At 37.4% G+C, this 16,396-nt stretch overlaps 1 protein-coding gene across 2 annotated transcripts; it reads left to right on the top strand.

Moving 5' to 3' along the window:
- Positions 1–62: 62 nt before the first annotated feature.
- Positions 63–5,112, top strand: DNAJB9 (DnaJ heat shock protein family (Hsp40) member B9). Of its 2 annotated transcripts, none has more exons than XM_006732351.3 (3): positions 63–190; positions 1,975–2,201; positions 3,178–5,112. In XM_006732351.3, exons 2-3 carry the CDS (start codon positions 1,985–1,987, stop codon positions 3,627–3,629), a joined length of 669 nt encoding a protein of 222 aa, XP_006732414.1. In that variant the 5' UTR covers positions 63–190; positions 1,975–1,984; the 3' UTR covers positions 3,630–5,112. The 2 variants fall into 2 exon arrangements, with proteins under 2 accessions (XP_006732414.1, XP_006732415.1); XM_006732352.3 differs by lacking the exon at positions 63–190 and adding an exon at positions 201–331.
- Positions 5,113–16,396: the final 11,284 nt, after the last annotated feature.

Here is a 16,396-nt window from a genome sequence, read left to right as displayed (position 1 = left end):
AAGTGACGCACAGGCTGAGCGGCAACAACAGTTTTCCACGTGCGCGTAGGGCGCCAGGGTCAGGTGGGGAAGCAGGAGCCAATAGGGAAGCGTTTCGTGTAGGTCTTCTCCGGAGGTGGCGGCAGCAGGGGCCGCCGGCCAGTGGGGAGCGGGCTGAGAGGGGACGCGGCGGCGGCTGGAGGAGCGTTAGGTCAGTGTGCAAACGGGAGTGGGGCGTGCGCCGGGTACGGGAGGCCTCGGAGACCGGGGCGGGGGGCCGGGCCGAGCAGCTGTGTGCAGCCAGTCGTCTCCCGGCGCGTCTGCTCTGCGGAGGAGCTGCAGCCCTCGGAGGGTGCGGATGAGGGATGAGGCCGGGGTCGCGGGGAAGGGTGTTTAGAGCGTCCTCAGGGCCTCGGCGGGTCTTTGTGGGCTGACCTGGCCTCGGAGTCCGCCACGGTCGTCGCAAGGGCTTTAGGCTGCCTGGTGGTGTTGAGGGTTTAGGGAAAAGGAGATGACCGAACCAAAGAATAGGGCGTTTTGTGTTTTGTGTTGGCCGCTGTTTTTTTCGGGCGTCGGACAGCTCCTCCCAGGGCTGGCCTCCCGGTAGAGAACAGCCGCGAGGGCGGCGCCTGGACGGACAGGACGAGTACCGGTCATCTTGGGGTGAAGGCTGGATGGTGCAACCCAACCGGCTGTCGGCTCTGGGGAGTAAGGCCCAGGCCTCCGTACCGTGGGTCCCTCTTGGGAAGGAGAAGTCCGTATAATACGAAAGTGGGCCTACTAAAACAGCGTCAGATAATAAACTTGAGCTGTGGAGTAACCTTTATTAAAAACCAGTAGTGTGCCTCCCTGTCAGTTTTAGACCGGCCCTTTGATTAGGGAAGTACCTGCAGTCTTTGTGGCGTCCACGCAGTACTCGCCCGGTTTGCGTTCTTTAAACGAGGGGTTATACTTGATCTTTAGTACCCGTGACTATGGGTAACTCTTTGGAAAGCAGGAATCCGTCTGCTAATTAGGCTCAGACGAGGCCACAGGAGAGGAAGGCAGGCAGTTTCCACAAACCATAGTGTCTTTCGTCAGCCTTATGTCATCATAGGTTATTAAGAACTCCTAGTACAGAGTTCAAAAAACAGGATCACATTCGTTTTCCATCCCAAGTCATTAAATCTGTACTCTCCAGAATTCTAAGTGGAATTCTTAGGTAAAACTTCTTTAAGGTTAGATAAATATTTTAATGACTACGGAGAAGTTTGAACTTAAGTATTTAACTTAATCTAAAGTACAGACTATGAAAGTTTATTTTTCTGGTAGCCTTAGCAGAACCCATTTATACATTTTTTTTTTTTTTGGTTAAATATTTGGGATCTTACAATTAAAAAATCATTACATTCAATAGTATTGTCAATATTAATATGATATTGAAATTCTCTATTTGCAATCCTTTCTGACCTTGCCGAAATGAAAGCTGAAGTTGGTGCTTTCTTAGGGAGGGAGGATTACCAATTCAGACATACTGGGCTGTTTACCTTGGTAATGTACTTTTTTCCCCATGAAGTTACTTTTATTTTTAATCCTCTTAGAATATGAATTCTTGAAAGGAAAATTGATATCCTTTTAAAAATTATTTGGATTTTCCACCCTTTTTACAATGTTTACAAATGATGAGTCTTCGGTATTTACTGGTAAAAAACAGTCATTGAATATATTTTTGTGTCTACTTGTGTATGACCAGAGTATTAGTGAAAAGGTAAAGCGAAGAAAGATTTTTTTCTCAATTTGGTTGAATAACATTTGCTTTTAAGAAGGTTACAACAAGCAAAGAGGTAATAAAGCCTGTAAAAATAAAATAACATGGGAACAAGTACAAGATATTATATGCTTAACATTTTGATACTTCATTAAGTATACCTTGTATCCTAAAAGTTCACTGGGTTTCTTTTAAAAGAAAAAGTCTTTAAGATTAGCTGCATGGATAATTTTTTTTTTCTTTTTTAGGATATTAGAAATGGCTACTCCCCAGTCAGTTTTCGTCTTTGCAATCTGCATATTAATGATAACGGAATTAATTTTGGCATCAAAAAGTTACTATGATATCTTAGGTGTGCCAAAATCAGCATCAGAGCGCCAAATCAAGAAAGCGTTTCATAAGTTGGCCATGAAGTACCATCCTGACAAAAATAAGAGCCCTGATGCTGAAGCAAAATTCAGAGAGATTGCAGAAGGTAAGTAAATGGCTATCTCTGAGGTCTCACAGATACTAACTAGTAAAGGAGAATGATAGCTAAGAAGTGTGTGTATTTGGAGATACTGTGACGAGGGGTGGCAGAGTGGGGTGTACATTCAAATAAAGTGAGATTCTTGAGACTATCTTCTTATCACAATTACTTGGATTCCAGGATGGATGGATGAATGGTAGTACAAATTTTTATTGTCACATAGATCTTAAAATGTTGAAAATGTATCACTTCATTCTTCTATTGTTTATGAAATTGCTTGTTTCCATGTTAAAAGGAATTTTAGGTACCCAAAACTTTTAAGCTAACTTATGGAACAGTTTTTACTAAGTATGGAGATTAGATATAAAAAATACTAAGTCTAAAAAATTTAAATAGACTTTGAAATGTTTTGGTTTTTTTCTTCACTTGGTCTATATTTAAAAGCCACATTTGTCTTTGAAGGAAAAATATGAAACATTTTGATTTAACACTAGTTCTAAAACAAATTGCACCTCCTGAGAGTTCAGTAATTAATGGTGAGTGGAGGTAATTGAGTAGAGAGTTGGAGTTAAAACACTTCAACTAGTAAGGAAGTGAAAAATCTGAATTCTTCTTAATTGGTTATATCGGACCATTAAGTTATTTAATACAAGTAATGGTTTTCCCAAATAATATGAAAAATAACTCTGTAATTGTTTCCCACATGCTTATTTATAAGTAATGGTAGCATTCAAAAATATTTATTGGATATTACTAGAGGCAGGCATTATTCTAACAGCTGATACTACATAGTAAATAGGACAAAGGTCCTACCTTTTGTAGCTTTCATTTTAACTTTTTTCCTATGTTTGTAATGTTTTGGCTTTATTGGTGGTGTGAAATCCTTCCCTAAAATAGAGAGTTGAATTCATTTATTTGAAGAGGTTTGGGTATATGTAATTTTAATTATCTTCAGTTACTAAAGTATTTTTATTTCCTTCAGCATATGAAACACTCTCAGATGCTAATAGGCGAAAAGAGTATGATACACTTGGACACAGTGCTTTTACTGACGGTAAAGGACAAAGAGGTAGCGGAAGTCCTTTTGAGCAATCATTTAACTTCAATTTTGATGACTTATTTAAAGACTTTGGGTTTTTTGGTCAAAACCAAAACACTCGGTCCAAGAAGCATTTTGAGAATCACTTCCAGACACGCCAGGATGGTTCCAGTAGACAAAGACATCATTTCCAGGAGTTTTCTTTTGGAGGTGGACTGTTTGATGACATGTTTGAAGATATGGAGAAAATGTTTTCTTTTAGTGGTTTTGACACAACCAATCGGCATACAGTACAGACTGAAAATAGATTCCACGGATCTAGCAAGCACTGCAGGACTGTCACTCAACGAAGAGGAAATATGGTTACTACATACACTGACTGTTCAGGACAGTAGTTCACTATTTTTTGTTCTCACTAAACCCAACTAGTTGACTTTTCTTTAATATCTTTGATGCAAAACAATTTTCTGTGAACTATTTTGACAAGTGCATGATTTCACTTGATATAGATATTAAATGTATTTAAATCTTTTTTGACAAATTCAACAACAAGTAGAGAAATAGCTAATTATTAATTCTCCTGATTAGGAAAGATTCTTTAAAAAAAGATACTATAATTCTGCCTGGTCTTTTTTCTCTACCTGCCCTTGGGCTTACTTGCGTGGCCAGTTTTATTACCAAGAAAAGATTGAGTTTGCCTGATACATATTTAAAGGTTAAACTTTGAAACTTATTGTAGATTTAAATTGTGTGAACTTGAATGGTTTTTGCAGTGAAACCTTTGCTAATTTAAAATTGCATGCTCTGCAGCATCTCTGACTTGGGTTGCTAAATGTACATGAAACTGTAATTGAGTCATTCAGCAAAGGATAGCATATCTTTTCCACTGAGAGCTTCAGAAAGGCATAATTTAATATTTACCACAGAACCATACCTTTCTGTAGTAAAATTGGAATAAAGGAAATTATTATATTGCTTATAGCCATTTAGGCTGAAAGAAAGTTGAAAACTTTTGAAATATTACCAAGAGATTGTTACATGTTTGGTCCCTGGCTAATGATTTTGTAGCATTGAAATCATAGCTAATTTATACATCTTTTCACATTTCTTTCTAGTTGTTGGCGCAGTAGGTCTTATATGAATTTATGTATTTTTTGTGTGTGTGGTTCCTCTTCTTTGCACTCATCTTTATCTAGAGATTGACTAATACCTCATTCTGTTTGTAAAAACAGCCAGTAATTTCTGTGCAACCTTATTATGTGCAATATTTTTAAATCCTAAGAAATGTGTGCTTTTGTTTTCATATAGACTTATTTCTTTAGTTCGGCACTTTTTGCATTATACTCCATATGAATATTAATCCTATGGATACATATTAAAACTAGTAAATGTCTCATACAACATTGTGTGTGAGGGAGAGAAATACAATATTTACCATATGATGTTCTTGGTTCTCATTTTATTGTTAAAAGTTTATTCTGTAATTCTAGAGCTATGGATGGTATATAAACAATGGGGCTGCTTATGCTGACCACAGACCATATTCCAGAAGTTACTTTTGACTAGAAAACCCTGATATGGCCTTGGTTGGTTGCCATTTGGTAATTTCTCTTACTTTTTTTTTTTTTATGTTAGGTTAATCACCATACATTACAATTTCTCTTTCTTATCCTCCTTCCCTCAGAAATTTTGGTAGCTTAAAGATTTTGTTAATTATAATTTTGTTGTATTTGCTTGCTAGGAGCAAGTATTCTTTCCTCTTTAGGCCTCGTTGGGAAAAAGGAGAGACATTGCATAAAGCTATTATTTGTTAATTATAATCTTTAATTTGAAAACTGTGAAGAAAATGAAATTATTCTATTAAATTTATGTATCTTATTTTCTGGAAGGTATACCTACTGCTTTTGTCTGATAATAAGAAAATAGCCACACCTTGAATTTTGGTCTAAGGATCATCTGTAGCCTATCAAACAGAACAAATGAGGCAAGAAAAAAGCCATTTTCAAATCAGGATTAACTATGTCCCCTTTTTCTTCAGGGCCTGATTATCCCTTGTTTTTCCTATTCTAAGCATTTATTTCAACCCTCTCTCTTTTTTTTTTTTTTTTAAATCTCCTTTTTGACTCTTTAGCATAATTTTTGCAAGGAAAAAATGGACCCTGAATCCTACACACTTAAGGTACAAACTAAATTTCAGAAAGATACTTAGGTAATCTACGGGTGTGTGGTGTGTGTACGTGTGTGTGTGTGGTTCGATAGATAAGCAACTGGAAATTAGATCAGTAATCAACATAGAAGTTTCCTCGATAACTTACACTTTTTCTTCTTTTTAGTCTGTACAGGTGTACAGATAGAAAATGGAAAACTTCTATACTTAAAAATTGATCAATACAATGGCTTAATCTATACTCCCTATGCAAATCAACACATGAAATTTGTCAGTCTTTTTTTCCTTCTAGGCAAAATAGTAATATATATAACATGACTTTAGTCTTTCTTTTGAATGAATTTCTGTAATTCTCCAAGTTTTCTGGATTGACTATGCCTTGAATTGGATGCTATAGGGCATATAGTAGGCATGAGATTTTTTTGGTGCTCCAGAATTGGCATAATTAACTCCTGATCTGATGGTTGATCTTAGGCAATTTTTGTGCTGTGAATTTCAGTTTCAATTCTGAGATTAGTTCTATGAAAATTCAGGTTGCCCAAGGGCAACTAAAAATTTGTACATTTCTAGAGTAGTTAATTTTCTGAAATGGAAGTTTGTTTAGCAATTAAAAGAACACACTGGGGGAAGAAGAGACCATTGCCAAACAGAATAAAGAAGATACTGGTACCACCAGTAGGATTCTAAAGTTTTTAAATTCATGTTAATGCTGGTACCTTCAATTCCAGATGACAGGTTGAATATAATCAGCCAGCCATGATTGTTTCCCCTCTCTCTTGGTCCCAGTGACAGAAAATATAAGAATGAAGTCATAAAAGTGCTTGGAAAATAAGGAGTTCGGAGACATTCCAGGGAGGTATAAAGCAGAAGGAATTGTATTGAGAGAAAAATCAAAGGACCACAGCCAGGGTATCCTGGAGAAGTTTTAAGGCTTAGATTTGTGTGGGAGAGGATGGGAGGAGACAAAAAGAAGGAATGGGCCAATGTTCAATCATGCTAATTCATTGAAGAATTGCATTGGGAGCCCCCACCCCCACCCCTTTCTTCCTTCTTCCAGCTAAACTGTTAGTGACTGAGATAGCTTTTAAGCTTTACCCTTAGGTAAAAGATAGCTTTAACCTTAGGTAAAAGATGGCTTTACCCTTAGGTAAAAGACAGCTTTTAGGCTTTACCTAAGGGTAAAGCCTAAAAGAATAACTCTTCAAAGATACAGATTATCCTGTTCCTAGGGAGGCTCCCTAGTGAGGGTATTGAGGTGCCATAGAAAGGAGAGTGGAGGTAAAGTGAATTTTCACCTGGGGATGGGGAGGGTGAATAATGGCAGCATTCCACTTCCAGAGTAAAGCCTCCTTACTTGGGCATGTGTAGGGAACAGTAACTTCTGCATGCTGCCCACATGCTTGTAGGTGCGTGCTGGGTGAAATGTCCTGACAACTTACACAGAACCATAGCTTCTGTTCAAAATGGACGTCTAATGCAGGCATAGATAATAATTGCTGAGGAAACTTGTTTTTCACAGCTATCTGCATTTTGATGTAGTCCTTCATAAAAGATGTCCAAGGAATATCAGTTATTTATAGAAAACCAATAGCAGGGAAGAGAAACCCCAACATCCAACCCTGATGAAAAAATATAATTCAGGAGATAATTGCAATACTAGGAGATAATTTAAAATTTTAATATTACTGGACTTTTGATAAAATATTGCATCAATGAATCAGGCGTAGGTCCTTGTCTTACCTAACCTGCTTCTCCAAGATTTCTTTCCATCTGATGATGGTGTCAGAAAGGATGGATGAAGCAAGTTCCATGTACATCAACTACAACAGAAATCACTGGAAGATAACAGTAAATATGTGGTACATATGTTCCCTACCCTGCAGGCCTTTGACCCTTCTACAAAATTCAGATTCTTCCTCTTATCTCAGCTTTGCTACTCAACCTCCTCCCCAACTTTACTCCAGACCTTGCTCTATGGTGGAGCTATCTAGTGAAGAAGAGCAGAATTTGCCACCTCAAAATATGCCTTTAAGGCATAAGAATTATTTTAGGCTGATTACTTTCCTAAAAAGAAAACAACAACAACAACAAAAAACAAACTGTAGACAAGGGAGAAGCTCTGAAAACCAAGAAGATGTTGCCTTTTCTAAGAGATACTGACATTTATAAGGAAAATCTCCATTTGTAAGGGTGTCTCCCTCTGTAATAGGAAGAGGAGGAAAACTAAATCTCTAGAAACTCTGATCAATGGAGAAGGCATGGACTTAAACCCTTGTAACAACCTTACTTACTGTGGTTTACTGTGCTTTACGTGAAAACCTTCCATAACTGGCTCCCTCAACCCCAACATCTTTTGTCTTTCTCTGGAGATGGTATTTAAGGTGATAGCTTGGGCCATTTTGGAGAGTTCCTCAGTTTTCCTGTGTATCTCCCATGTATACAGGAGGTATACATGTTATTAAACATCTGTTTGTTTTCTTCCAGTTAATCTCTCTTTTTTTTTTTTTTTTTACAGGGCAGGGGATGGGGGAAGAGGTGTCTCAGTCAGTAACCTGGAAAGGAAGAGGGAAAATTATTTTTACTTCTTCACAGCAGATAATTTGTTGTGCAGTCCTATTTATTGTTATTCATTATAATAATGTCATAGGGTACCAATTCTTACATTCCAGTGGAAGGGGGCATGCAATAACCATAATTAAGTAAATTACTATGTTAGATGATAAACTCTACAGAAAAAATGTAGCACAGAGGAGGGATATGATATTGGGAGGGTAGGCAGGCTATTGAAGTTATCAACAGGATGGTCAGTGTAGGCCTCACTGAGAAGGTGAATTTGCATAGGTTTGAGTTGTTTGCATGAAAGATGGAAGCATGTATGACAAGTTCTAGGAACAGAAAAAAAGCCAGTGTAGCTAGAGGCCTGTGAATAAGGAAGAGTAGCTAGAGATGAGTTCATAAAGGTAGTAAGGGTAGGGAGCAGGACAGATTAGGGCTTTTTGGCTTTTGTAAAGAATTTGGCCTTGCAATGTGATATGATAGCTGAATTATGAGCAAATAAATGACTTCACCTTCCGTACTAAAAAAGATCATTCTAGCAGCTGTGTTGATAATGGATTGTGGAGAGACAACAGTGGAATAGGGACACCAGTTAGGCTATTTCAGCATTCCAGAATGAGAAATTGGTGCAGCTCACACAGTGCACCAGGATGATAGCAGTGGAGGTGGTGGAAAGTGTTTGGATGCCACACATAATCTGCAAATAGAGCCAGCAGGATTTGCTTATGGTTTGGATATAGGCATGAAAGAGGAGAAAAGGATGATTCCAAACTTTGTGTTTATAGGGAACCAGAAAGATAGTCACCATTAACTAAGATGGGGAAGGCTACAGGATAAAGGCATTTAAGAAGGAAGATCAGAAGTTCAATTTGGGCACACCAACTTTGAGACAATGTCGAGAGGGTGGAGATATGTCAGGAATTTGAAGAGAGAGCCTAGCTGGAAATGTATATTTTGGAATTGTCAAAGTACAGATGATATTTTAAACCTTGAGACTAAATGAAATCACCAAGGGAGTATTTATAAAAAGAAGCAATCTAAGAACTGAGCCCTCGGGTACTCTAAAAGTACAAGGAGAAAATGCGGAACCTACAAAGGAATATGAGAAGAAACAGCCAATGTGTTTAAGAGTTTTGTGTCTTGGGAAAAAGTGAAAAAAAGTCTATCAAGAGGTAGAAAGTGGTCAGTTCTGTGAAATGCTGCCCCTAGGTCCAGTAAGATAATCCTTAAGAACTGACCATTGTGGGGTTTTTTTTTTTTCCCAGCAATATATAGGTCAGAAATGACTTTGACAAGACCAGTTTCTATCAGGTGGTAGGGGTTCCCCCACCAGTTTGGAGTAGGTTTAAGAGAATGGCAGCCCAACTAAGTGCTTTTAAAGAAATTATTTGTTAAATAATTTATAGTGAACATATTTCTGGACAAAATTTTTAACATGGATATTTTAGTAGAGTTTCAATTATTACTCCATCCGTATAGCAAATAGCTTGTATAGGATGTTAACAAGTATGTTGCAAAAAAAAAAAAAGTGTTTAAATAATTTTGTGAAATCTAGATTAAGATTCAAACCTTGTCAAATATGTTTCTTTATAGGTGGGCACAATATTGTGAATTATACGAAATATATATTTGGTCATTCAGATGATCATCATACATTTCTCATATATATTTGGGTTTTGTCTGCAGTTCATAGCTCAGAGTTCACAAACCACTTGGAATTTCCTGTGAGAACAGTGATAACTGTGTCTTTTGTTTTGTTAATGAGGTAACTTTGGGACCACACCCAATGAGGGGGCTGGTTGCCAGGAGAACCAACCAAGTGTTTAGAGGGTTGGAATTTTCAGTCCCATCCCCAGTCCTCCAGGTAGGGCACAAGGGCAGGAGGTTGAATCAATAGCCAATGGCAATGCTTTAATCAATTGTACCTAAGTAATGAAGCCTCCGTAAAAACCCAAAAGGAGAAGGTTCAGAAACCTTCCTTCCCAGTTGGTGAACGCATGGAGGTTTGGAAAGAGTGGTGTACCCAGAGAAGGGGTGGAACTTTCATGCTCTATCCCCATACTTTGTCTTGTACTTCTCTTCCATCTGGCTGTTTCTGAGTTATATCCTTTATAATCACTTGTCATCTGGTAAGGAAAATATTTCTCTGCATTCTGTGAGCTGCTCTAACAAATAAATCCAACCTGCGGAGGAAATGGTGGGAACCTCCAATCATGTAGCCAGTTAGTCAGAAACACAAGTAATGTGCTGGGCTTGCATTTGGCATTGGAAGTGGGGGCAGTCTAGTAGGACTGAGCCCTTAACCTGTGGGATCTGATATGTCTCCAGGTAGCTAGTGCCAGAAGTAAGTTGAATTGTAGGACACCCAGCTGGTGTCAGAGCATTGCTTTGTGGTGTGGGAAGAAACATGCACCCATGCATTGGAATTTTGAGCCCCAGAACATACCCTGTTAAGTGGCTTCTCAGAGCTTTCAATATGCTAGTTGATATTATGAATTTCTAGCAGATATACCAATTATTGTTTGCCATATTTACTGGACCATGGAACCATTTAATTATATTCAAGTGTGAGTACCTTTAATTATATCCAGGTGCGCCACTGACAAATTTTGGTAAATACTGACCTAAATAAAACTGAGTAAAAAATCATAATCTTTCGAACATGTGCATGAACACATATTAAATAGTAATACTTTAAGTAAAGCAAAAATGATATGCTGTGTTCCCATTCTCTCTCATCTGTTTGAATTAACTATGACCTGAAAAAGATCCTACCAGACCCATTATGATTTTATTTAGTCTTGCCTACATTTCATCACCATGCTTTTCTTTTGATCACTGCTATAGCTATTTAAATAAACATTGTTTTTTTAGGACTATACACCTATAAAAGTCATCACCAAGCAAAATAGGCCAGTACAATATAATTAAACGGAGAACTCCTTTATTATTCTCCCAAGAAAATCAAAACTAGTCATTGTTACTAAATTGTATTTTTAAAATAAGATAGTATTTGGGAACAGAAGAATTAAAATGTGACTATTAGGATAAAGAGCAAATGATTCTTACGGTGTCATCCTTTACTAATTGGACCAGTATTAGCAGCTAGTGGTATCAAACAGGTTCTGACAGTTGAGTAGTGAATTGAGGTTATTGCTAGTCAGTGAGGAATAGAATAGTCACACCCATTCCTATATGTATACATACATTTTCTTGATGAAATATCCTTTGGCTGTGTCTGCAAAATGGGCAAATGGAAACAGATCAAAATGCTAACATAGTGAATAATTTATCACAGTGTTTTTAGGATTAATTCCTTTTTTTCTGTATATATGCATAAGTAAAAAATTACTGACCTTATTCCTAGTACCAACTTTCATAATAAAGTTTCTGGCAAGTGCTGGCAAGAAGGTCTCATCTTGTGAGAGAATATAAGGATTAGTTTCTCTCCCAACCCCAACCCCACCAAAAAAATCATTACAAAATGGTGGGAGAGAGAAGGGGAGAGAGGATGGAAGACACCGAGTCTAGAAAAGCAGTGTATAGAGTTTGGTTGGGAAGAGCTGCCGAGAAATTGGTTGGCTAAGTGGGGTTAAAAGAAGTTTCCCTACCGAGTAGCAAGAATTAATTTAATAGACATCTGAAAAATAATACCAGGTGCTGAAGTGGAATGGAGCGATGTCTTCAAAGATCTTAGGAAAAAATACTTATGAACTTAGATCTTCATAACTTAGATAAATTATGAGTTTTTGTTTGAGTTAGAAACCAACCTCACTTTAAATACTGTAGAATCTTGGCATTGGTAGGTTTAACATTTATGCTTTCAACTATTTGGAACAGACCCCAGAGTTCCATAATATAGTAATTTGTGATTTTTCTAAAGTACAAAATTGAATTCTATGCCTTACTAGTCTACTGTTAGGTAGAAAGCAGGCCTAGCCACCTATTCAACATCTATATATCAAAATATCTGTGGATAGTTTTATCAAAATATCTATGTATCAAAATATCTGTGGATAGTTTGTTATTATGTAGGCACTTTAAGGGGGACTTATTTGCTACATGGTGTTCACTAAATTAGAGATCCAAGTCCCTTTCATCAAAGTTAAGGCTATTATAATCTACTTTTTTTTTTTTTGTGAAGATGGTTGCTACCATGTCCCATTTACCTGATGCCACCCACCTCTCTGTTCTGCCCCATCCTGCCTCAGTCAAACAAACCTCATTTTTCCTCATTTATTTGAATACTGGCTTTGAATTTTTATCTTCTGGCCTGTAGGGAGTCAAATCGACATCTGGATCATTTCCGTTAATCTTGGCCATTCCAACTAATTGCTTTCATCTTTTCCCAACCAACCTATGCTGCTGAGGCCCCAAGGATGCCTCATGGTAGAATCTTTTTTGGGGTGTGACACCTTATGTAATTATCACTCACTAAATTAGCAGTTTAAATCAGTACTGCAAGAACTTTCAACTATTCAATATTTTAAACTTAATTTCCTATTACTTAAATATAATTTTGCATAATAATCACTTAAGCATTACATGACTCATTACATATATTAGGGAAAAGTCATTAAAATAAAATTCTTTGCTGATAGTTAACAATTGACTTTCAGTTACAACTAAATGTATTGACATGTAGGTAATTAAAAGTACCACAACATTTTCTTGTTTTACCTTAGCGTTTTCTATATTACATATTTCATAATTAAAAATAGAACGAACCAGTGTTTGCTAATGCACATTATTTGATTATTTGTATTCATTCTTGTCATTTAGGTAATAGTGATTCTCATTCTCTGACACACAGATCAGGAATATAGGCCTAGATAGATCTGGGATATAAGATAGGGAGAAAAACATTTTTCTTTGCTTTTCAGGGAAGGTTATGATCCATTCACCTCTGTTTCTTCTCCTGTGTAGGTAGAGGTGAATGTTAGTTGTCATGGGCTAGTCTATGCTGCAATAATGTATTAGCTACATTCATTTTCTTAAATATTAGCAAAATAAAATATGTCTAATGATTTTATTAGGAATAATATATATCCATAAAAGGAATACTGCTGGGTGCCTGGGTGGCTCAGTTGGTTGGGTGTCTGCCTTTGGCTTGGGTCGTGATCCCATGGTCCTGGGATCGAGTCCCACATTGGGCTCCCTGTTCAGCGGGGAGCCTGCTTCTCCCTCTGCCTGCCACTCCCCCTGCTTGTGCTCTCTGTCAAATAAATAAAAATCTTAAAAAAAAAATGGAATACTGCTAAACTAGTTTTTTGCAGAATGCATTATATGTGTGTTTAATGAAAGTAAGAATTCTATAGTCAAGTATGGTAAACACTGGATTAGGAAAGTTTCTTATTATCCTAAGACTTCTCAAAGTCATTAATATGCTAATTTTTGTTGGATAGCTCCAAGAAGCAGATACAGTTTGAGGCATTTCTAAAATCTATGACAAATCCTTTTTCAAGGAGCAGCTTTCTGGACCAGTTAAGTAAAAGAATTCTGCGTGATACTCTTTGGAAACTGTGGACTAGACATATCTTTAAATCTAATTAAAGAACAAACATTTACAGAAAAGGCAAACTTCTAAAAACTTTAGTCTAAAAGCTTTCCATGAACAAGTGTTAGGACTAATGTCCCCAGAGAGCTACTGTGGGTAGTTAGAGGGAATTTATTACAAGAATGATTTGAGGAGAGTTATATTAAAAGTGCAAAGTACACGTGTATGGTGTTACCTTGTTTTTCTTTGTTATAAATATTAGGAAGCTCCAGATTAAAGTTGGATTTTGGTCATAAAGATAGAATACCCGTGATTATGGCAATGCATCTCAAAAGGAGTAAGAGTCCAAAAGTCCTCCTTTTCTTATTCCCAGAGTGCTGTTTGACTTCTCTGTGTTTGTTTGCCACCTGGAAATTGACATAAAAATTATGAATGTAGAAAGCCAGTATTGGGGAAATTAGAAACTTCACTCAGATGGGAGAAAAAATTCAAAGGCAAATGCATCCGTATTCATTCTTAGCTGGAGATCTTTCTTCATTGAGAAAACTAAAGCGATCTGAAAAGAACTTCCCAAGTTTCCCATTATCCTTCTAAAGCACAAGCTCTACTTTCTGTGCCTTTGCATGAGCCCATTACCATCAAGAAACTCTTCATGTTCCCATGAAAGCCAACCCTTCCACTGTGCCCTGGATCATGTCACTTAGGGCATTCAATACATTGCTCCAGAAATTCTTCCCTTCTTATCAAGATTTGCTTTCCATTCAGTTATTCCCGCGAACAAACTTATTGTTATTTCTCCCACATTAAAAACAAATTCTTCTCTTGACTCCACTTTGTCAACCAATTGCTGTCTCATATGTCTACTTTGGAGAAGTTTTGCTACACCACTCCACCCACACTTTCTTGTCAGTGTTCTCTTGTTGATGAGCTCTACTTTGCAAAATTGATGTCAAATAACAAATAAATTGATCATTTTTCAGGCCTCATCTTACACACAGTTCAACACTCTCCTCCTTAATATTCTTTCCTCACTTAGCTCTCAGAATACAAACTCTCAGTCTTTCTTGTCCCTCATTGGTTGCTCCTTTGCAGTCTCTTTTGTTGATTCTTCTTGTCCTTTGCATCTTAGCCCTGGTTCTTCCCTCCTTTCCACTTCTTTTTCTCTTTCCTCTTCTTCCTTTTCCTTCCCGTTTCTTTCTTCTGTTCTCTTCTTCTTATACTTCTTACTTATATGTCCTCTTTTCATGGTTTTAAAACTGTCAATATACCTGCCATTTCCAAATTTCTACCTCCAACCCAGATCTCTCCTAAACTCCATATATTCAACTATCTAAAGTACAACTCCTGTCAACACATCCAAAATGCAATTTGTGATATTCGAAGTGAAATCTGTTCCATCTCAGCTGATTGCAAATCCATCCTTCCAGTTGCTTACGTTGAAACCTTGGAGTGACTTGATTCCTTTTATGCTCTTGTACTCACACCCCATAGTCAGTCCTACTGGCTATACCTTCAAACTATTTCCAGAATCTCACAACTTTCTATCACCCCCAATGCAAATATCATTATCATCTCATATGGATTATTGAGTAAAGGTAAATTTCCATCCCTTACCCCTATAGTCTGTTATCAAACCAGCAATTAGTATTATTCTCGTAAGATAAATCAGAGCTTATTATTTCTCTACCAAAAGCTTTTTATTTACCCCCTTCTCATTTACAATAAAAGCTAAATCCTTTATGATGGTCTATGAAGTCCTGTACAATCATCCCACCTCTCCCCCTTAATTCACTAATTTTATCCCCTTGTTCACTCTGTTCCTGCCAGATTGGTCTCCTCACTCCTCCAGGAACATGCCAGGCATGCTTTTTCTTTAGGGCTTTGCACTTAGTCATTTCCTCTAGTTTGGGCTCTTCTATCCTAGGGTCAACCCTTTTACCTTCTTCCAGTCTTAGCTCAAATGTTACTCTTCCAATGGACTTCCTGGGCCATCCTATTTAATACCACACCGTGTCCATCCTCCTCTACACTCCTTATCTTTTTCATCTCCATTTTTTTTTCCACAGTACTTATTTACTTACTTAGTGTATTATTATCTGTTTCCTCTTGATAGAATAGAAGTTCTATTAGGATAGGAATCTCTGTTTTTGATAGGCATCTTAAGTGCCTAGATCTATGACTGCCATAGAGTGAATACTCGATAAATAGTGAATGAAAGAATGAATTTGACATCCTACACAATGCACATATCTCAGCAATTTGATTTTCTGAAACATTACAGAATCCTTCATCTCATAAAATATTAATCTGAATTGACTATGCTAAATAAGAGTGACATATGTTGATAAAGATATTGAGAATCGGACAGTCATCCAGCAATTTTTTTTATCCCAAGTAACATCTCTTTTGTTTTTAATTTTTTCTCATTTTTTGTCAGACATTTTAGTGTTAGAAAATAATTTTTTGTTCATATACCATGTCCAAACTGTCAGAGATACTGTCTCATGAGAAATTTTTCTTGAAAGGAAATAAAAATCAGTCTATATATGGATGCTGGTGGCTCTTTAGATAACTCCGATAACTAGGATACTGCCCCTCAGTTATAAGAAGATCAAAGGGGAACTTTAGAAAAACTTACTGAGTTAAGAAGTTAAAGTCAAGGGCGCCTGGGTGGCTCAGTCGTTAAGCATCTGCCTTTGGCGCAGGTCATGATCCCAGGGTCCTGGGATTGGGCTCCCTGCTCCACGGGAAGCCTGCTTCTCCCTCTCCCACTCCCCCTGCTTGTGTTCCCTCTCTCTCTGTCTCTCTCTCTGTCAAATAAATAAACAAAATCTTCAGAAAAAAAGTTAAAGTCAAGTGTTAACTCTTTTTATATAGACATTCTTTCCTGAATGGGGTTGTGGGAGCCATCTTTTAAAAACCCTTCAAAGAATCCTCCTCCT

This window comes from Leptonychotes weddellii, chromosome 12 (assembly GCF_054177405.1).
Source record: "Leptonychotes weddellii isolate Sample4059 chromosome 12, ASM5417740v2, whole genome shotgun sequence".
In the NCBI taxonomy this organism is placed as follows: domain Eukaryota; kingdom Metazoa; phylum Chordata; class Mammalia; order Carnivora; family Phocidae; genus Leptonychotes; species Leptonychotes weddellii.
The sequence above is the reverse complement of the archived record's forward strand: the minus strand, read 5'-3'. Positions and strand labels throughout refer to the sequence as shown.

Bases quoted from the DNA above. Each gene is read 5' to 3' on its own strand.
- DNAJB9 (XM_006732351.3), top strand. From the start codon at position 1,985: ATGGCTACTCCCCAGTCAGTTTTCGTCTTTGCAATCTGCATATTAATG. The intron at 2,202-3,177 runs GTAAGTAAATGG...TATTTCCTTCAG, and splicing joins ATTCAGAGAGATTGCAGAAG to CATATGAAACACTCTCAGAT.